The sequence below is a fragment of the Colias croceus genome, chromosome 20 (genome assembly GCF_905220415.1).
Source record: "Colias croceus chromosome 20, ilColCroc2.1".
In the NCBI taxonomy this organism is placed as follows: Eukaryota; Metazoa; Arthropoda; class Insecta; order Lepidoptera; family Pieridae; genus Colias; species Colias croceus.
Window position 1 is genome coordinate 2,095,704 of NC_059556.1, and position 24,450 is coordinate 2,120,153.

Below are 24,450 nucleotides of genomic sequence, written 5' to 3' on the forward strand. Positions count from 1 at the left end.
ATTAATTATTACTTAACAAAATGCCCTACAAAACATACAAAGAGGTCAAAATGAGAATCATAACTATCAACAAAACGCGCATGCGCGTTCTTCAAAGGCGGATGTCAATGTCAATTGTCAAATCAGCTGTTCTACCCATCATGGCGACGTTGACTCGCGCCTCGCAAAAATTATTAAAAAACGCGAATTTTTCGCAAGTAACCGCACGTAATATTAGTTTTGTGAATAGAAATAATTACAGAAATGTGTGGACCACCTGTGCTTGTGTTGTTGGTGCCGGTGTTTTGTTCTATGCTGCTAAAAATAGATATGGAAAGCACACCGTTTACGCGCTTAAAGTGAAGGTGAGATTTATTTATATTTGCGCCGGCTGCTAAAATATTACATATTTTAGAGTATTTAGAAGGCCTATAAGGTGATTTGAATCATCATATTGGAAATATGTTACGTTAATTTTTAAAATCGATAACTAAATCAGATCTAGTCTTTTAACATTTTTTTCAGCTCTTTGCAATATATATGCCAGTATAATTACACTTTATTACATTAATAACAATATGTAAAATCTATCACAAACGCCCTTTTAATAGTAATCTATCTTTATTGCATAGAAAACAGACTTTTTTATAATAAAGCCATACCTTTAAATTTGTGAGTAACATACTGTAAAAAATTTCAGCTTTCAGCATAGTGAATAATATCCTACTTTTTATGTTGAGTGAAGGTTTCAAGTAGATTTTTACTGTAACATGATACATGTCAATAAGCTTATTTTATTTTTATTTCTTTTATACACTTTATATTTAATCATTAAAATAATAGTATTAAAATAATAACTTCTTGAGAATGAAATGCAGATGTATGTTTGCGTATATTCATTATCTAGTATATAAAACTAGATTTCTGCCCGCGGCTGCGCCCGCGTTTGCAAAGGAAAACCTGCATAGTTCCCGTTCCCGTGGGATTTCCGGGGTAAAAACTATCCTATGTGTTAATCCAAGTTACCCTCTATTTGTGTGCTAAATTTCATTGTAATCGGTTCAGTAGTTTTTACGTGAAAGAGTAACAAACATCCATACATCCATACTTACAAACTTTCGCCTTTATTATATAAATATTAAGATTTAGAAGATAGATAGATAGATATAGATAGATTTTAGAAGATTTAGGTGTCACAATGTTAGTTGCTCGGCTTGAACAATTTTCATGAAAGTTTGTGTGCATATTGGGTAGGTCTGAGCAATGAGCATCGCTAAATGATAACAGTAAGGTAGAACAAAGTTTGCCGTGACAACTAGTTAAACTATACTAATATTTATAAGCTTTAGTTTTTTTCTTGCTTGGTTGGTAAAGCATCAGGAAGTTCTGATTCAAATTTATAACGTTTTGTACTGGATAAGAACAATGGAATTAAGTAATATAATTATTATATTAAGCATAATACCCTGAAACAATTGTTAATTGCGAAAACCAATATACATAATATACCGAGCATAAATGAAAAGCAGTGTCAAAATATTACTTTTGAATGTAAACAAAGTTAAGTAGTTACTAATAAATGAAGATCCAAGTTCCAATCCTTCATCAAAAGCTGCTTAATGTGCTTGACGTAATTCTGTTATTAAGATCATCCATCCCTCAATGCTCTATCAATGCATTGATACTTGCTCATTGTAATGTCTCCTTCATAGTAGGCTGTTAGCTGAAAGAATGATTAATATTATTTAAAAAAATACAAAAAAATTGAAATCATGAAATTATTGTACCTATTAATTATCACAGATCTTTATAAAAAAGACATGTGGCACTCGGGGACTGCCGTGGTAAAGCTGTTGCTTAGCATGCTTTCAAGCCACACCTCCAAGCCTTTTCGATGCCCCGACGTAATGTATTTTTCGTCTACAAATTCAATAATTGAAAAAGTGGGTAGTTTTTAAATTAACTTTCGATTCGGCTCGATTTCGCATGGCAATAACTACCACATTTTTTAACTTCGATACAAATATTATTTTTTATTATTTACACATATTTTTGGAATGATGATAAAAATTTATTATCACAGATTATTGAACAGTTAGTTATTAGATACGTCTCGCACATACGTCTAGCACGTACTATATCGTCAGGAAATGTTTAACAAGGTGACCATTTCAAACGGACACGGGGGGGCGACCGGACTGTAATTACTCTTGTGAATTGTAGTAAGCTTATATTTCAAATGTTCAGAAGCATTCGCCTTCATCACGTACTAATGTTTTTTTGTACTAAATGCATATGGTAATAGACAACCGTCAACCACCCGCGTCGCGAAGCAGCGACGAAAGTAAGATAAAAATCCACGACGACTAATGTGAAACGATTAATTTGAACGGGATCCGATGAGAATCGTATCGGGAGTTAGGTGTAGGGCACATCGTCGTTTTTTACACGTGTTAGGCGTAATGAGCGCTGCGTGAATCGGTAATGCGACACCGCCGTGATTGCTTTCGATTTTTTTTAATCGGTTTCACTTTTAAGTGGCCGGGATTTTAAGGATCGGTCATTTATAACATTGCGCTATTAGGGTTAGAAAAATGGGTCGGTGGGAGGTGGTGAACTAAATTAATTGTGCAGCTTGGACGGTTAATGAGGGAGGGTGGGTGTACATCTTAATTTAAAATTCCTCTATTGTTGATCATATTATGGTATCAAAGATACGTAAAGGGGCTCTACGACACGTTTCACATAGCAACATTATTCCCAAATTATATCCTATTTGCACAAATAATATCGGCACGCGCTTCGTTAGTAATGATTTCGTTAAATATCAGAGAGGAAAATAAACATTAAGGTGACGAATCGGAAACCACATGCACAGAACATTTCACACATATTGGTTGACTATTTCTTAAAATATTTTAGATATTGGTAGGATTATACGAATTAGGAATAGCAGGATATTGTTCTGGAGCTGGTCTCTCACCGTTTGGCAATATTTCTGTAAAGTTGGATTACCTTTATGGTGATATGTGATTCCTGTTCTGTATTTATAATTATGCAGTTGTACCTCTACAGTTTTGTAAAGTTACAATAAACTTTTCTTCTCTAATTACGGAGACACGGTGAAAAATTTACCAAATTCATGTAGAATTTGAATTTGGTAAATTTTTTAATTAAAAGAATGTGTTGTCATTCTTCGTCTTCTTTTTTGTTTATGGTCTTCCCAATCCCGATAGAGATGGATTATGCCAGTGTCCAGTGCTTGGTCCAGTATCATATTATATCTACAGATCAAGAAGCGTTGTCAATTCGGACAAATTGGGTTGTCACGTTGGCATGTTTTTACCGCCAATAAAGAAATAATAAATTGTTTTAACGTGCTCATCGCGTTTACTGCTAAAGAGCATTAATTATAGCCATATCTCAATTCAAAGGTGATTCGTGGTGGCATGTTAAGATCATAATAAGGCCAGCAATTATCCTGTCTCACCATATAACACATATGTTAACGGCAACTTAATTGCTTCAGTAATTGGATTGTATCTGCTAATCGATGTATTATCGATATTTATTCTATCGAATTAAGCTATACCTACATGTCGGTTGTTATGATGTATGAAGTGCCAAAACTGTATGTAATTATTATATGGTAAGGAAATTAGATTCTGCCTACAGGTACCTATTTATCTTTATCATACACCACCTTCACTTAGAACCTTAACTTTGTAAATGCTCGATGTTCATGGGCGGCATAGTCGTCTCGTACCTGTTTAAAAAATGCATTTTTTTATTAAAATTTCATAAATTTATGTTTTATAGGTAGGTAATAATAAAGAGCTTTAGGCAAACCGCACGTGTCAAATTGTGTGAAAAAACTGTAATAAATTAAAACTATTTCCAAGAGATGTCTTCCAGCTTACATTTGTAACAGTATCAATTACAATTGCAACGGGCTTAGTGCTGTGCATGCCATGCTATCGATAATGTCGATATTAATCTCTAGTAGTCAACGATTTGCTCGTTTTGTCGACGCGGCGCCTGCGAGACGCCGCGCAAATCCTATCATTACTCGTGTCTAGTGATGTGTGGATGATAGCATTTATCGATAATGGGTAACAAAGGAGTCGATAGTGATATCCCTAGATGAGAGTTGTTTATTGCACCTACTTACATGGACTGCGATCTAAACGTTGGTAATATTGTGATATTAAAGTCGTTTATGGAGGGAATGCTTTGGAGGTAATTTTATAGTGCAGATTTGTTGCATATCACATAATCTATAGAATTTTAGTTGGCTCAGTAGTTACAACCTCTGACTACAATATAAAATTTTTGAATTCAGAAAGCGTATAAATATAATTTTATTTTATAATTTACCTTCGTCATCACTGCTTAAATCTGTGATCTTTCACAGATTTAAGCAATATCCTGAGGAAACTGACGTAAAACCGAAATTTACGATTTAGTAACACAATCTGCTATTTTATTTATTTCATGACCATTCTCAACAGAGATTCAAAGTTCTTCAAGGTACCGTTCCATTCACAGCCGTGAAAGTAAAAGTAAATTCTCGTTATTGTAGGGCGCGGAGTCCTGAACCTTTTTTGATTAAAATAAAATTTGATTAGATCATTAAAGGAACATCAACACTGCTGTTGTTTTTTTATTAACGAAAAGTCATTAGCAAAGTAAATAATAAAAACTAAATCAAGGTATTTACATGCTATGTATTACTAATTTGCCTAAATTTATTCTTAGTACGTGCCTGAAACATGTTTTTACTCTATCGTTAAAACTTGTATATTTACGAGTTGACTACCGCCTACGCAATTCAATGGCCTACGCGTCTGCCAACACGTGGTTTCGCTTTCAACAAACGCAATTGACGTCTCCAAGTATCAAAACTACTATACCCTTATCACGTACATGCCATTTTCTTAATTGTCACTATAACTCAATCAATGTAGACCACCTTGCTGAATGAACTGTGACGTCATCGCACGGTATAAGGACATCTCGATTGGTAAAACCGCAGCCTTTTTGATAAAACCTGATTGTCTCAGTTATAGGTTTGTCTAATACATTATTCATAGTAGTGACCCCCGTGGTCTAGGAGTGTGATGTGGGAATTTGTAATTGATATGATTCAGTGGAACATTGTGACTAATAAGGCGTGTAAATTTAAAGGAAAAGTAGATCCCATTGTTTTGCTGTTTGTGACTAGCTTAAAGAGTTCCGTGATGAATGATAAAGGACTGATAAGTTTCAAGCAACAAATCGCATCATAACAGTCAGAAGAGTTCTTTAGCAAATTAATTGATTGATAGATGTTGATTCTTCTTCCACGCAACAACGGCTGGTTGAATCTGTGTGATTTGGCATAGACATAGTTTAAATTCTGTGTTAATAATAAGGCTGTAAACTTTTAATTCATTGCTGATAGGTGCTTATTATTTAATACATATTTGCAACATTGTATATAAATAATTAAGTCACACGGAACATGCATGGCGCATGCGACGTCGCGTCGTTTAAGATATTAAAGTATCCTTTGCACAAAATATCATTACACAACGTCAACTCCTCTACGAATGTAAGTTGCTCCATAATCATTTAAACACCAATTCTAATATTATGACCCCGCCTCAGATCGAAATGTCCCAAGGGTCACAAAACACCGTGTCTGTTTGTATGTTTGAAAAAATATCACGTTTCTACAAGACAATGAAAAGAATGTTCGACATCGGACTTCTATCCCAAGCAATGTTTATTTAAATTATTTTTCTAAGCGACTTGGTACATTGCTCGGCTTTTTATTGTTACCGTTGACAACTAGCTCGTGTTTGGTACCTTTTTGGTTTTTGTATTGGGAAATTACTTAACACATAGCTTGTTTGAAACTATTCGGATTAAGTGAAATGAGGCTTGGTGGCGATGGACGCGATATTGTGAAACGATATTTTTTAAGAACAAAATTAATCACTTCACTTACCTGTAATATTATGACGTACCTAATGCTATTTGTCTAAAAATTGAAGCATTAAGTAATAAAGCATAAGTTAAGCATAAGTAGTTAGTTTACAGAATAGATATTTAAGCCTTGTTTCCACTTGAGCATGCTCAGGCGAATGAGCGGCTCGGCCAAATGAGCCGCTCATTCGCCTGAGCATGCTCAAGTGGAAACAAGGCTTTACATGGTTTAAAAAATACCTGCACCTGAATCCGGGTAATGCGCAATTTTAAAGTTCTAAGAGTAGGTACACAGGAACAGACAGAGTAAAGAGACTTTCTTTTAAATACAAGGTATATGTACTATATAGTGATTTAATCTAAAACAAGAGAAGTCTACAAGATTCAATATCTTCCAGGCTAGGCGTCGTTAACAAGGCCTAGGTCACACTAAATGGTGTCAAGTTGATTCTGACCTATCTCCTATCTCTAACATAGTGATCGTGATGTTGTAATCATAAATAGTCTCCAATCTAGAGGTTAGTGTGTTGACCGAGATTTCGGAAAGGCAAGGAGGTTATGTGACAATGTATTTTCATTTACGAGGTTTTAATTGTACGATAAACTTACTGTTGTCCAGAAATTAAAAGGAAATTGACAAGCTATATCGATGCATGCTATTTTAACTTTCCATTGTGTTTACTGTGTGTATAAATATCGCACTGACAAACATGAATAAAGCTCATTAAAAATATCGTAAGGTAAACACTTCGCATATCGATCTTGAAGTGAATTAAAATCATGACGTTTAGGTAGGTAGGTATATAATATATTTAAATGACTCAGTAGGATACAAAATATATATCTAAGGCTGGTTGCAGAGCTTGACCGACCGTCAGTGCGTACCGTCGGTCCTGACGATACGCATCAACAATTGTATGACTATGACACTAATGCGCATGACAATACGCGTGCGTATGGTCGGTCTGGCTATGAACGGTTTTATGAATTTCCGTACATATGACAAGCGCGACTGACGTACGCACTGATGGTAAGTCAAGCTCTGCAACCAGCCTAATAGTCTCACCTCACAAATACTATAGTTTTTAAAACACAATTCGCGCCACAATCGCGAAAAGAAAAGAATAAAAACCGTCTAGAACAATCTGTATAAGTATTTACAGATGTCGGTTCCATCGCCCCGTTCACAACTTACATCAAAGCAAATAAAAAACACCCAGTATTCGTAACAAAATACTGCGTCTTGATATTATCGCTCTCACGATTAAAACTAAACCATTCCAATATCCTACAATAATTAAATAATTCAGTGTTCAACCCTTATTTTGGGCACATACAGGGTGTTCGAAGAAGGCCACCAACGAAGTTCTTAAAGGTCATTGGGACAGTTTTTTTGTCCGAAATACGTATTTATGATGCTCATTGTATAGTGATATTAATGTTATAATTTGTTCTCGATTTTATGTGGCGTTTATTGTGTTTCACGTATGAATGAGATGTCAAGTTTTGTTCAGTTTTCTGTTAAAATATGTTTTTAATAGTAGCTCTGCTTAACGGAGAAATGTAAAATATTGGAGGTTTTTGCAAAAGTACGTAATCCCTACTAATATTATAAATGCGAAAGTAACTGTGTCTGTCTGTCTGTTACGCTTTCCCGCTTTAAAAACTCCTACTACCTTTTATTGCGAAATAAAATACGGGCGAAGCCGGGGCGGACCGCTAGTGCTGTAATAAATAAACTTCGCAAATGATATATGTATATCAGAATGCATGTTCTTAAATGTTTTCATAACATTGGTTTTCTTCATTAAATATTTTTAAAATAAATTTTTAACAAAACACTAAACATAAGGTTTATACATTAATTTAAAACGTTTGTGTAATTGCCGAGAACTTATTACACGAATATAAACAATCTAAAATTGAAGCTATAAATAAAGCCAAACATACAGAACCTAATTGTCATTTCAATCGACAGAACATTTAATACTGCACAATAAAATGTCACACATTAGATCTACGACCAGACATCCGGGTCCAGTTTCTAGGTTATCTATCTCGTATTACCTGAAAATATACTATTTTACAATATTATCTGTGCCCTGACATAGCTTTCGTGTGTCATTCTATTGTTCGCGATATAACTTGTCGGAGGGAAATCTTATTTATGGCCGGTCTGGAGGGCTGTTCCCTTGTATGAGCCTTGATATTGTATATCGAAGCTGGAACACGGAAGTTTGGCTTTTAAACGGGGTTTAAGTCGAATATGGTATCATATTTGTTTGATGTAGATGATTTTGGGAGTATACGTACAAAATGTGGTGTTTTTACACAATAGTATAGGTAAATGTTTAAATGTGATTGGTGTAATGTTTAGAAACTAGAGGCTAGTCAGTAGGTAAATTAGGTTTTTGTATAGGTATATTCATATTCATGGTTCTATGTCCACAACAAGACCATTATATACGTATATAATATTATTTTTATCCTTGTAACAATCATCATACAAATTGATTTTGATAGCAGAAACGTTGTTCATAACAGCATTAAAACCTCGTGTGTTCGCTGATAAATCCTTACCTCATTTATCCTATTTCGTTTTAAATCTGATCAAAACGTATCCACAATGCGATTCTATACGATTCAGACAAAGAACTGTTTAATCTCGTTCCTCAAAACGAAATTATCTTCACCAGATTAACTTCCCCTGATCACTTTCATAGCATTGCACTCGATTGGTACGACGTTGATTAGGACTGGCGGCTGCTTGGGGTAGCTAAGTGGATAAGTGACTGGCTTGTAATCTAGTTACGTCTATGTGGGGCTGGATGTCTGAACTTGGTCACATTCGCACGAATATACTCTTGGCCCACTTCACAATGGGCAGCGTTGGCCCAACAAATGATCGTCGACGTTTGTCGCCAGTATGGCGATTATGAATAAACATCTACAAACGGCCGATCATGACTGGAAATGGTTTAAAATGAAACTCGAATTTAAAGTGATAACAATATATTTATTTCATTTTCACATATTTATCTAAGGAAATGCGTAGATGTCAAAGTAGTCGCATAAAATGATCAATGACTTATAGAAAAACTATAAAATCTCAAATCTAAGTCTCTCAGGTTTGAAAAACATATAAGTAAGACAATATCTAATTGCTTTTATCGACTGAAGGTGTTATATCGAATCAGAGATCACATAACACCATTGCTAAGGGTAAGGCTGTGCGATACTTTAATTTTGTCAAAATTTAATTACGGGGATGTTGTATATGGCGAGCGCATACTTGCGCGAACAAGGAAAGCAATCCAGCGTGTACAGAACGCATGCGCTCGCTATTGCTGGAACATACCTGCCAGAAGCCATATTACGCCTTATCTAAATGATGCCAAGGTACTGAACATGGAGAGTCGACGAAAGTTGCACTTTGCGGTTTTGCTATTCTCTGTGATACGCTCCAATGTTCCTATCTATTTATACAATAAACTTTCCTGGTTAGGTGACTCAGATTCATCTTATAAAACTAGAAACACGTCAATCAAATTATCGGTACCCAAGCATCATACGGCAGCTTTTCGAGGCAGCTTTCGTTACAGCGCAACGAAATGCTGGAACAATTTGCCTCCTCCTTTGCGGGATACAAAAACAATAACCACATTCCGTCTAAAATATAGGCGATTTGTTTTACAGCATCAAGTCCAACAACTTTCGGTGCGTCTGTAACGAACTTAATACTATTAACTAAATAGTCTGTGCTAATAGTATAATATTATGTGTGTGAAAATGTCCTGAAATATTTATTTATTTTATTACTTTATACTTATATTATACTTATGTTTTATTTAAAGTTTTTCCATGTATGTTATCTATAATAATATAAGCGTATTTTATGTAAGTTATGGTGACCTTATTTATTTATCCGTAATATATATCCACAAATTATATTTAATATATTGTTTTTAATTGTATTTAACATGCAAAGCGGCTGACAATCTGGATGTCATAAGGGTGTCACTGAAAATCAGTGCTGAGGCGTTATGGCTCAGATGCTAGCGGCAGATATCCTGAGTGGCATCCTTTTTTGGCGCACGCAACCTCACATATTTTGATGGTTTTATAATTATTTTGTTTTACTTTAGGGGAGCGGGGGGCACGTTGTTACAATTTTTAGATAATTATTAATATTACAAAATCTATCAAATAATGTATACATTTGATTGCTTTTACCATTAGTGTGTCTATTCGGCTAGTAGAATAGCATTGGAAAAATATTAAAACTTACGTAATTTTTCCTATAATAGAGAATTAATGAAATAAGTCGATTGGAACAACTTACCCCTGACTTGGGGCTAGTTGTTACAGCTTCGGGGCACGATGTTACAGTAGGTAAATAAACAAAATGAACAATAATAAATAATTTATTTTTTATTATTTCAAAACGTTATGAATAAATGAGACTATTTTGAACAGTCTTATAAAATTTATGAGCAATTATAATATCTATATCGTAATTTTCCAACTTTTAACAGTAATAATCACATAACTTTGGCAGGAACTTTCTTAAATCTTTTATAAAACACTTTTTTATTACTGAATTAGAAAACTTCGTCAGTAAATATTCTGTGGTAAATATCAACATGTAGGTAATAAATTATTTATACTTTTTTAACTTGTCACTTCAGTCAAACTAAAATCTAACATTTTCAAGACACTTTTCTTTTCAAATTAAACATTTTGCTTGCTTTACGAATGCTCGTTTTATTCTGCAGTACTTCTGCCGCAGCAGATTCATAAACTTCTTGACTAGTTGTACCTAGTACAGCAATTTCTAAAGTCAATGAGATGAACGATAATGCAAGGTCTGAGGCAAGTTGTTACATGTAACAACCTACCCCGAAAAATTGTAACAACCTGCCCCATGGTATGTTTTTTTATTAAAATTAAAGCCGCCATTGATGGATATCAATAGCAGAATAAAACGATATTACAAATTAAAACTCGATACATTATGAACGTTCGAGGTGAAAAGAATTTAGAAAATAACAAACATAGACAGCAGGAATCAAAAATTTCGTATAAGAATTTGTTACATATTTGATGGAAATCGAGACACGTGCACATAACCTAACAGTTTGCCGCTCGGCGGGTCACTGATTGTTTTTTTGCAACACACTATGATATAAGGAAACAAATGAGGCCACTTACGTCTACCAAAGAGTTTAAAATCCCGGTAAAAAATGCGTGTAACTTCTTACCCCTGTAACAACGTGCCCCCCGCTCCCTACTTTATTTTTTTTTTCTTATTTTTTAAACTTCGTACTTTGTAATGTTTATTATGTACTTGTGAGTTGTGTGTGTTTGAAATAAATGATTTCTGATTTCTGATTTCTGAAAATTTTACTGAACAAATATATTTTTTTTAATCTCTTAAAACATAAAACGCGTGTATTAAGAGATTAAAAATGGGCCTACGCGTTATTTCTAACAAACTGTCACTTGTTTTCATTGGTAAATTATGATAAATAGGAAAGTTATAAAGGAGAGAACATTCATTAGGATAAAATTAAGACATCTCCTTTTAGCATCGCCGTACTCGACTAATAAACTAATTAGTTATTGCAAACGACATCGCATAATCGTATATTTGGATATAAGTCGTCTAACAATATGCAAAATGTCATTCAAATATATTAAAGTCCAAGTAGAAATCTTGGATCCTAATATACAATGATAAACTACGTGTATAAAATGATCATTTAGATTTTAGAAGGTTGCCTGATGGCTGCCATTTGTACATTTTGAATGGTTTTGTTTTACTTTTATTTTATAAGACTGTTAAAGTACAATAAATAGTAAATAAAAAAAATATATATTCAACTAGACTGTATCTTTTTTATGTTACAAAGCAAAGATGCAAAAATCATACCACAAAATCGATACACTGCGACGTGAAAAAAAGACAAATAAACTCACTTCACCAACACAAATAAAAACAATGTTTGTGGTAAACTGAACTAATTATTTCTACTATAACATATTATGTTGACAGTATATTATACACTTCGCAAGCAAAGACGGTATTCAAATAAAATATAACCACAGTAGGTACGTACTACGTATATTAACTAAGAAATATAAATTTAAAAAATAACTACCTATTGAAGCATTTGCGATTATCTAAATATCATGATACATGAAAACAATCTAATGATTTACTTTTCCACCAACAAATAAGGTTTTCTTTGAAGAAAAGCCTTCGTTTAGTAAATAATATTTGTAAATCATTTCCAAAATAAACACCGCATACAATACCATCGAATTCCGGTCGTCAATACTTCAAATTTCAAGTCCTGCGTAGCCACACGCATTGTTACACGATAAACATCTTGTTCGTCAATCACTACCAGGACCTACCCCCATAAACCTGCGATAAAAGTTATGGAAAATGAAACCTTATTAGTAGAACAATAAAGTTGAAAATTGAGGGTACCTGCGTTTTACCATAAACCACTGAATGGTTACTGAAAATTGAACCATAGTGGTCAGAACATAAAGTTGAAAATTGGAGGTAGTTGTGCATTAATTTATGACGATTAATGGAAAAATAGAGCATCAGGTGGCGATGTGTTCACCTAAACATGATTTCTGAATCGCAGGGCGTTATCTTGACTGATCCAATTAACATAGTTCCTTTTATTTGGACGTAATATTATGACACATTTGGACACGTTTTCTTTTTGGTATAATTTGGATATTTTTGTTATGAACGATGAGGGGTTAACCTGTTAATTATTTTGTTTGAATAGGTCTGATAATTTCATTGGTTAATAATTTCATTAATGTTCTGGATTTTATGACATCTATGATTGTTATAATTTATTCCTTATACACGTATTTGCCTAAATTAGATTAGATTTCGAAGATACTACAACAGCACCTGCAATTTGGACCCAATGCTCTCAATCTTAAGTGCCATTTCACAATTAGCAGAACTCGTCAAGATTATATTTATATGGCGCGATCGGAGACGGAACCGATGCGCTCAATAAATCTCAATCAAGATGTACGATACGATATGATTGGTCGGTCTGTCGGTCGTCTGTCGGCGCCGGAGTGTTGCATAACTAACAGCGTTTGGTAATGAACTTCTGCTTCTTTCTTTGGAAATAGTCTGCCGTATAAATGGCTTATTTCAGTAGAGATAGCGCTAATTTCTAGTGTATCTTCTGTTTCATTCTTTATAAATGGCTGTGCAATGGCTTTCCTGATGTTCCAATTTAGAGTAGGGTGTTAATGAACTTATTGAAGTGTAAATTAATGTGATTATAGAAAGCGTACTTAAAGTAAAATTGTGGTATGTATGTTTTATTGGTTTGCGAGCATAATCGTCAATTTCCTCACAACAACCAGTAAATGAATATCATTGAAACAATAGCTAAGGTCTACCACGGACTTATTACACTAGATGTTCCAAACTACGACAAATAATAAAAACGTTTACTAGACAGACTGAGTTCTTTTTATTTTGGAATAGAAAAGTCTATACTTCTATCCAATAGAATCTGATAAAGTTTAACACTGAAAAAACATATAATTTGCTTACATTACTTTTCATCTAGTCCAAACTATCCGTGTTCTGACCAATAGCTAACTGGAGTGGTGGTCGCGTCACACAAGTCGAGCTATGTGCTGTACCGTGACTCCGCCGGCGATCAGTCACGAGCGCGTGCTTGCAATTATATCATCAACTGATGTGTAGTCTGTAGATTCGCCCCGGGTCGATCCGGGATGCAAAAAATATCTATAATATATTCTTCGGTAAAGATGTAGCTTTCGACCGGTAAAATAATTTTTTAAATCGATCTTTTAGTTCTGAGTTACAACGTCAGAAACAATAAAACAAAGAATGTTTCATACTAGTGCAAAATAAAAACATCTAAACGATTTTATATCGTGAATACCTCCTATTAAGATATACGAGAAATGGATAGATGTAAAATGCATACGTACCTATATCTTTATTATCTTATCTGCTCAACGTTAATGCCATATTATATAGAATGTTTTGTTTACTTATTACCACAATGTTTATAAAAATATGTAAACAAAATTAACTAACCAGCTAAATAGAATAAATAAAAAGTGTCTAAAAATAACTGCCCTTGAATCATTCGGACTTCAGAGACAAAGCTTTAGTTTTTTCATGTTGTGTCTATGATCGCCAATTTGTGTCGAAACTTGATTGATGACCAAATGGACGCAAAGCACGGCATTGTGGCTCGTAACTAATACATCATTAACTATAACCTATTTAAATGAAGACTTAATTAGATTGGCGTTTTGTATTATAACATAGGGTTTAATGAATTAATTAAATATTTCATAAAACTTTAAGCAAAATCATTAGACATTATCTACTCATATAGAGTACATATTTAGTTTGTCGTGTTATGGGATATAGAGTAAATGTATTTCATATCATCGTAGTTACCGTAAAAATTGTCGGTAGATGGCCAGTAGAAGGTTTTTACAAAATATAATATAATTAAAATTAATGATATTTAAACCGTTTGTATTATTACATATTATTATATTATTTATTACATTTAAAATCGACCGCTAACCGATTGTTCGAATCGGTCACAAGAATTCGTGAAGCTGCGCGAGTGTTACCATTTAATCAACAGACAATAATAGGAACCTTTTAAACCTACTTTAAATGCATACAATTATGTTCTAACTCGCCTATTTGTCAGATAAATAACAGAGAATATATGTGCGTTTGATAATACAGAGATAATAGGCAAAACACATTACGGGCAAGTGATTTATCCCCCGAAATTTCGATCCCATCAACCAATACATCATTGTTCAGATGTATTCTTCCCATTGTCAAGTTAACCCCATATCTTATCTCACTCTCCAAGTAATTGTGTATTGCATGCCTTTTGTTGGACTCTAAGTCACACCCTTCGACAAATTAAATTCTTTAAGGATAGGCGCTGCTCTGAATTGGTTCGGTATTTTCAATTCTAAATGTTAGTTAAATTGCAATATGTAAAACGTTTGAATATAAACTCGTAATCTCAACATAGTTATTCGTCTACATCAATAAGCCTGATTTCATAGAATTTAAAAGTCAGAAAGAAATGAAAGTAAAACGTCGCGACCAATTTGTAGCATCCATAAAACTAATTAGAATTTAATGCAATACTAATTACCAATTTTAACTGAGCTATTCATCCGTTGAAAATTTCAACTGAGCTTTTTTACCTGTAAAAAAAAAATAACCGACGAATCGAATGTATAATTCAAGCACACAATATAACACGTTCACAATTGAAATAAGTTATTAAACGAAATCAAAAGTCAAGCGAATGCCACAGTTGTCGACATTTGTTATTGAGAGGAAAAAAATATTTCGCCAACAATGCAATGGGTCACTTTGTACGGTCACATGTTGCGGTGGGATGACGTTGATTTGACGGGTTCGAACCTGTTTCAGACTGGTCCTCATGTTAGATGTGTTTTCTCTTATTGGGATCAGTGTAAATTTCTGATATTTGTTACGACGATTGGCAAGAAATGGTTTAAATGGTCTACAGAATTGTACGGTTGACTATGTTATAGTTGTTGTTATAGTACGTACTATGATAGTTGCTCCATCGGTTCTTTAGCCTTATTGTAATGTAACTAATAATATGTTAAATAATAAGCACATTATACGCACTTGCAAAGAGCGTTAAACCTTTCAAAAAAGTGTCGTACACATCAATACAACGTCTGTAGTAACAACCAAAAAACGTGTACATTCTCGCGCCATAACAAGAAAATTTCTTACGTTCAAAAACTTGTGGGAAAACACGTGCTTGCAGAGTTTCGGTACACCGACTTGCGACCAAATTTGGCAGATGCACCCGTATGAATCTGTCCATCATTGGCATTGAATCAGTATTGGTACACGACACTGATGGATCGCCCCGCCAGAAACAAAACGTTTTGACTCTATGGTCTCACGTGGCGCCAAATTACCCCGCATTCGTGTGACGTATTTTGACATTTTGAAGGAGTGTTTAGAATAATGTCATAGTGATCGATAATGACAATAGCCGGCTGAATGGAATCGCGGTGGAATGTGCTAGAACGTCAATCAACGTTAAAGGATTCGGTTGTTTTGTTTGGCGTTAAAGGATTCGGTTGTATTATTGATTTCGTATTAAGCAAAAATATATGACGAGACGTGACGTGACGTCGGCATTTCTTTGTCGAGAGTACGACTGACTGTCTCTAAAATACTTAATTTTAGAGACAGTCACTCCTAATTAATGTGTCCCTTAAATTGAATAATTTGTCTTTTTCCATTGGGTTGGTTAAAATTGAATATTTGTGCATGTGTAATTAATCATTTGTAATAATGCAGAAGTTCTTATTTCATGCCGTTCTCACTTCATGTTCTAATCTATCCCAATAATGTTTATTTAAAAGGTTATTACCTTCAATTGTCAAATGGAATACCTGTGTACCAATTACTAAATCAATGTTTGTGTATAAATTGGGGACGTTGACAGCAATTTATGCTGGAACAATAAAGCAATTTTGATGACAGCTGAGAATAAAGTGCCGACGTACGTATTATGTTATTATTGTCCCCTGCGGCAGTTTGATGCTCATTTTAACACTTATGTAATAAGATTGTTTTGGTTGAAGTAAGATACCTTTTTCAGTAGAGTCTTTTGGAAGACTTGGGTGACACACAATTAAATTATATTAAGCTCATTATTATGTGATGTGTTATGTGTGGTGTAGGTATATCGAATCGGAATCACGCAATCCAGTTAAATTCGTTATAAAAGTTTTGAAATTCTTAAGATATCATAATCGCGCCAAATGTAACAAGAATTATTAATACCATTGTTATTTTACTTCAATATAAGATATAAGGGTAAATGGGCTATATATTATGTGGTAAAAATAATAAGTATGCCTGACACATTATTGGGCCCCAAATTCGCAAATCGTACTCCGTTTAATCACAAAGAATTCTTTACGGCCCCGTTCCTTAATTTTATTAGATGACGTAACTACTTAGCAGTAAACAAGCAAACGAGATCTCAAAATAAATTCAAGCAAAATAATCCGTACCGCAAAGAAAAGATCACCTCGAGATTGACTCTAACGAGCTATTTACGTTGCAAAAATCGCCCAATAATTTCTAAGTAATCGAAAGAAATACCTTCAAATAAAACCCTCGTTAGGCACCATGATGCGTTGTATAAATGTATCAAGTTTAAATTGGAAGGTGCCGAGGTGCATACGATATGTAGGTGACGATAAAAAACAATCCCGACGCGATGTTATGGTACTTAAATATAGATACAAAAGGACTAATACCGTTAGTTTGATGGGAGTCTTGTTTATAGCGGACGACGTGTCGTGTCGCTATCGTAAGGATAAGATATTTATGTGATACTGATATCGGCACGTATACGGTACATATAATTCCAATTCCAGATAATATTTAGTGGAATGAAGTATGGAGAGGGAATAATATCGAATTCTGTATCGAAGAAATTCACTAGTTTTATGAGTGACGAATTAGATTGACGAATTTACCTTATTAGGTTCTTCGCATTTTAGACATAGATTGGATTATTTATTTATGGACATGTTTCCAATTGAAACGGTAAAGTAAAAATTGCAACAGTTATCGCGGCAAGTTTAAATTGTTACAATAAATAAGAGATAAGAAGAAAGAATTAAATAAGCTTTCGATTCTAACAATCCCATTTTCCTCTAAAATAAATATCAATAAAGTATGCATTAGTATGTCTGAATAAATAGTTTATGGATTCTGGCCGTGACAGACCCTAAGCATAAACGCTATATTTCTGCATCAAACGATCCTCTATGCAATACTAGCTTACCGCCCGCGGTTTCGCCCGCTTTGTCTAAAACCTCATAAATTATATACATACTAAAACCTTCCTCTTGAATTACTCTAATCTATTAAAAAAAACCGCATCAAAATCCGTTGCGTAGTTTTAAAGATTTAAGCATACAAAGGGATATAGGGACAGAGAAAGCGACTTTGTTTTATACTATGTAGTGATAGTGTTGTTCCTGTATCGTTAAAATTTATATCTAGATATGTTTTTATGAAACATACGCTAAATAAAGTACAAGAACAATTAATTAGTAAAACTACATTATAAAATAAACATAACTACAGAAAACTATAAAATAATCATCAATCTAATAACTTAATTCATTAAATACACTCATCTCAATTCTTATTAAGTTTTTAATGCAAAAATAACAGCTCTCCAGTGTTGTTTCGTTTTCCTTAATTTAAAAACTGATATACAAATAAAATTACATTACATTACGTGATTAAAATACACGATACATCAAGTCGTGTCGTCTCTTATAAACAGTCGTCCAGTTGCCGAAATGAATTAGTGAATCGGCGTCGGCATTCCCGATGCTCTTGCGCAGTAAAAAGCGCAGCTCTAATTTATTTATGAGAAAACGGATCAACAATGGACGGTTGGATGTCCAGGAGAGCTCCCTATGGTTCAATTGTTTATCATACAAGTCTATCTAAGCTGATATTATAGCGATTCTTTGTTTGTTTATAACTCGACCGGCTAAACTCCAATGAAAAAAAGGATTAAAATTGGCCTAAAGCGTAACTTTAATGAGAAGAGGATTATAAATGTATTATTCGCCTGTTGCTTTTGCAATTGCTTAAAGGCTATTAGTAGTATATAGGCTAACAGACAAAAAATCCAACCACTTGTTAAATTTATTTAAATATAGAAAGAAAGAAAGAAAGAAAGAAAAAACATTTATTCCTAGAAAAAGGTACACACACAAGAAGAAAACACAAAATAGAACAAGAAAGAAAGTACGATACATAAAATTAGACATAAAATTAGACATCATGTTCGCTGAGAATTTCGTACTGTGTGTGCACTGCATTTCCAGAAAAGGGTCTTGACTCAGCTTTCTGCCATAGTCGCAGCAAGCTGCGACTACAGCGCTGGTATTCTGTCAAGACCAATATACCATCTCTACGACATTATCCATATAAAAATAAAGCTCGAAAATAACTTGGTGAAAACTAAAACTTCAAACAACGAAGTTTTCCCGGCGAACTCAATATAGTTCTAACATAAGCTGTACACTAACTCAAAATACATTTAATTAACTTAGCGCAGCGATGACAAGCGAAAGTCGTCAAGTTATAAATAAGTCTTGCATAAGTAAATTACATTCAGATCCGTACGGACAAACAGATAAATCTGTCCGCTTTGATATATAGCTGCGTTCACTTCCCTGAAAATGCCTCATGTACGAGAAAAAAGTGATCAAGTGATGACTTCGGTTGTCAATGATCAGCTTAGCTAGTACGTGTGTGTTGATTGAGATGTTGGACTGGTTCGTAGAAGTGTTGTTTCTAGTGTTTATAGTGGAGTTGAGGGAATTCAAAGTGAGATCGCTTGATATTTGTTAGATGGCCTAGGGGTGGAACACGATATATTAGGAGATATATAAGGAGATATATAGGAGATATAGATAGGAGTAAGAAAAAGAATGGCTTGAAGTAAATGCTCTGTTTTCGAAAAAAAAAAATAATAATGTGTCTATTTTTGTGTAGTTGGAGATTTTCTTAAAAGCCTACTTCTTTCAAGAAAATATCAGATATAAAAGATAACAGTAACTTCCATAAGATTCCTATTTAACATCATCATATCTGCTAATTAATGTTGTAACTCATCTCACCGAAACAAAACACAATTATGTCACTTTACCTGTTTCACAATCTCATGGAATAAATATTAACTGTTTAAAGCGTTTCTTTTTTTTAACAAGTTGTCGTCATACCCAGTAATACTTGATACGAGTAATACATCAACACTTAAACAGGGGAAAAACTAATTTGAATATTCTATTTACAAGCAAAGAGACCGCAACTTGTAACTGACATTACATGTTGTTATTTCAAACTAATTAAGTTTACTTTTAGACGCGTGTAAAAATTGCTATGTGTGAGTGCAAAAGAAATTATGCTTTATGAGAGTGGTGTAACGTTGAAAATTGTATGTGACGTAGATGGATGTGCTTGCTAGGGTTGTCAATTTAGGTTTAAAGCATGGAACTCACTCAATTGACGGAAAACTTGCTGTTTCAATATGCTTATCATTCGAAGACATATGAACTCATTGAGCAATATTAGACTATTAAAATTCCGTGTAAATGTACCAGATTTTAATTCGTTTGCGTATTTTGTTGAGTCAAACGATTTTTTTTAAATATAGGTAAATCGATCTGTACAGTTACACTGTACACACAATGTTTATTATATTCTAACCATTTTGACAAATAAGATGAATATAATATGAACTTTCTAGCAATAGTCATGTGACATCCACAACTTAAAACTTATCTAGCAATTGGTACGTGACAGCCCTAGCAACAACATCGATATTGGTAATAACTTAAATGACAGGCTGATCGATTACGAGGGAGACACATCATCTAATGGTCCCCAAGACCACTTCAGCACCAGATCATGTGTGAAGGTGTTATTAGAGACACCTTGGACAAGGTAACTGGTAATTATGTAATCTGACGCAATAGGTATACGGTTTAAGAGGATATTTATGTCATTAGTGGTGTGACTTTATTTGTGATGATTCTCGTATCGGGAATATGTTAGAAAATTTTGGCTTAGGGAATATGTCTATTTATGATAAGGATGCAAATATTTTGCTGTGTTAAGAGTCATGCTTCTTATGTGAAATGCAATTTTTACAGGAACTACAGCTGGTGAAATAATTTTGGATATATTTCTCAGTCTTAGCTTAATCGTATTACACTTGCTATCTTCGTTCAACTATTTCTGTAATCTGATGATTATAAAAGTTCCATCGTGTATCCTGTTAAAGATTTATAAATAAAACAAATCATCATGTTTAGCCCCTGATTTTCGTACAACCAATTCTAAATTTAATAAGGTAATGAATAGCACAAAAAGATAATTACCCGGACCACCGACGACCATAAGTATCTACGTCCATGATGACTACATTATCATAATGACCACTCATCGAGTGTGATAACATAATCGTTTCATTTAACTTTTTGTTTAGTCATAATCCAATTGGCAGGAGGTTTTTTCTTCTGTTACTTGGGTGGGTCGTGATGGTTAACAATGGAAAATCTTTTGTTGATGTTCTGAACAAATGTACACTGGTTGTACACTGCTCAATCTATCTACAGGAAACTAAAAGCTTATGTATTTAGATTTAAGTTTCTAACTGTACCTAATCAAATTGGGAAAATGATAAAAGTTTTACGCAATTGGGATGTTACTATCGTTCCCATAAGAATGTTGAAGACTATACTATTAGAATCTGGTAAAAAAGAGCAGCAGAAAAGCAGCTAGCAGGAGCAAAATACTGCATTGGAGGAGACAATACTTAACTCGTTCGATAAAACAATCTAAATAAAGACCTACCATATGTACGCTACTTGAAATGAACTCATAATGATTTCAACGATCACATCTAAAAGCTACTACAAAAACAATTCCAAATCGGGCGCAATTGTCGGCAAAAACTCGTAGCGAATTCAAACGATACCTGCGCCTGCGGCGGTACACGCTGCCCGAAATGAGCGCGTGCGGTACCCAATCAGTTCGCTCCAACTAGTTATACCTACCGACATTAATAACCCATTAATTTTATTCATAACTATCGCTTTATTGACTATAGATTCAGAATGTGTCCACCCCTGCCTCGAGGCTGGTGGCATTAATGAAGCGTCGATTAATTTTTTGAGGACTTATGAATTTTAATGGTGATTATTGATTAATATGATGGGTGGCAAAAAAATGGTTTTTACTTTAATTTTAACACATCAAATCGAACAAATCTCAGTGCTGGGCTTGGTCAAAGACACGGTTGTACAATAAACCGTTTTTAAAGTTTATTAGTATCTATTTTGCGTTTTCTTGTATTGTTTTAGTTGATGTTGTTACTTAACTTACTTACTTAATTTCCTAAGGCCCCTAGCTGGGGCAAAGGGCGTCAACAGTACTCCGCCATGCGTGTCGATTTTGGGCAGCTCGTTTTATCTCGCTCCAGCACCTTCCGATTGACTTGGCCTCTGCGATAACAGTACGACGCCAAGTGAGCTTTGGACGGCCACGTTTCCGTTTTCCCTGGGGGTTCCAATCCAAAGCTTGCTTTGGTATGTGTTCCGGGTCTCTACGTAGCGTGTGGCCAATCCAGCCCCACTTACGGCGTTTAATCTGAAGGGCGATCGGTGTCTCATCGCAGCATTTCCAAAGGTCGTCGTTGGAGATAGTTTCTGGCCAGTAAATTCCGATGATTCGGCGGAGACAGCGGTTAACAAAAACCTGCAGCTGGCGCGTGATGTCCTTTGTGACCTTCCATGTTTCACACCCGTATAGCAATACAGTTTTTACGTTGGACTGGAAAATTTTGAGCTTAAGCCTCCGCGTTAATTTACTCGATTGCCACACGGGTCGCAGCCGAGCGAAAGTGGCCCTGGCTTTGGCTATCCTTGAAACGATGTCTTCTTCCGTACCACCGTTCTCTGTCACAACGCTTCCAAGGTAGGTGAATTGGTTCACGCGCTCTACACACTCGGAATCAATTCGCAGCGGCTGCGAGCTCGTATCGCCACACCTCATCTCTTGCGTCTTGCGAGTGTTTACCTTCAGGCCCCTCTTTGTAGCTTCTCGCTGTAGGTCATTAAGCTTGGCTTGCATATCCTCACGGGTGTGACTGAACAGACAGATATCGTCTGCGTAATCTAAGTCCTCGAGAGTGTCAGTCAAACCCCATTCAATACCGCGGCGGTTGTTGACAGTGGTATCAAGCATAATGCCATCTAAGACAATAAGGAAGAGCAGAGGTGAGAGCAAACATCCTTGACGTACTCCTGCATATACGCGTATGTCATCCGATAACAAGCCATTGTGAGAAACTGTACAGGTGTATTTTTCATACATAGCTCTTATGATATTAATTAATTTCCGAGGTACTCCAATATCCTGCAGACGTGACCAAATACTTGACCAACTCAGCGTATCAAAGGCTTTTTCGAAATCCACAAAGGCTAGATAAATTTCCCTTTGCCATTCTGATGCCTGCTCCAAGATAATACGTAGAGTGTTAATTTGGTCAGTGCATGAACGATTGGGCCGGAAACCAGCTTGCTCCCTGCGAATCAGGGGTTCGATTGCTTTTGATAGCCTATTCAATATTATCTTGCACAGAATCTTAGATGGTATTGAGAGTAAGGTGATACCTCTCCAATTGTTGCAGTTGCTGAGGTCTCCTTTTTTCGGAACGGTTACAAGCACTCCTTTATTCCAGTCGTCTGGTAACTCTTCGCTATTCCATATTTTTTGTATCAAGGGCGTTAGGTGTTTGACTGCAGTTTCAATATCAGCTTTCAGCATTTCAGCTGTGATGAGGTCTGCTCCAGGTGCCTTGCCGTTTTTGAGTGACTGGATTACACTTTCTACCTCTCTTTCAGTCGGCGGTGCTGAGTTGATATCAAGAGTCCTGATTGGCGGGCTACTACTAAGATCAGCAGTTGCAGTGGTAGTGTTGTTCGAGGCCTGAAAGAGCTCCTCAAAGTGTTCTTGCCAGCGTCGCAGCTGTCCTTCAGAAGTCACTACGAATTGGCCTTCCTTATTCTTAAGTGGTCTTTTTGAATAGCTCTTCTTCCCCGATAAACGCATAGTCGCCTGGTACATTTCCCTCATGTTACCACATCTGGCAGCACGTTGCGCCGATTCTGCTATAGCATCTGCCCACACTCTACGGTCTTTTCTTGTACTGCGGTAGATTTTACGGCGAATGGAACGATATTGTTGGCTGAGTTCTTCGTGGGTACTGGCGGTGTTACAGTTCAGGAGTTTCAGGTGGATATCTTTCCTGTCATTTATTAGGTCCCATGTTCTTTGCGATATCCAGTCGTCACGACAATGACTTTTATAACCAAGAACTTTTGAACAGGTTTCTGTATATGCCATTTTAATTCCATTCCATTGAACATCTATGTTATTGTTATCGGGATCAGTCTCTAGACCAGAGAAACGGTTTCGAAGCTCGATTCTGAAAGAGTCATAGGTATCTGGATTTTCTAACTTAGTGCTATCATAGCGTCGACTAGCTTTTACCGTCCTGGTTCTATTCCGATTTGTGGCAATCTTTATTCTTATCTCCGCCACTATAAGGTGATGATCACTATCGATGTCAGCGCCGCGGCGGTTGCGTACATCGAGGAGAGATGAACGCCACTTGGAGCTGATGGCGAGGTGGTCAATCTGATTCTTAGTAGTGCCATCGGGTGAGTTCCAGGTATGTTTATGGTGATCTCTATGTATGAATAATGTTCCACCGATGGTCAGATCGTTGCTTTGGCAGAATTCTAAGAATCTCTCTCCATTTT

At 35.3% G+C, this 24,450-nt stretch overlaps 1 protein-coding gene across 1 annotated transcript in view; it reads left to right on the plus strand.

The window, feature by feature from the left end:
- The first annotated feature begins 130 nt into the window (after window positions 1–130).
- Window positions 131–24,450, plus strand: part of LOC123700824 (calcium uptake protein 3, mitochondrial) — a 74,979-nt gene continuing 50,659 nt past the window's right edge. Inside the window, exon 1 of the mRNA XM_045648168.1 lies at window positions 131–344. Coding sequence (XP_045504124.1) covers window positions 141–344 — 204 coding nt within the window. The 5' untranslated portion in view covers window positions 131–140. The remainder of the gene's footprint in view (window positions 345–24,450) is intronic.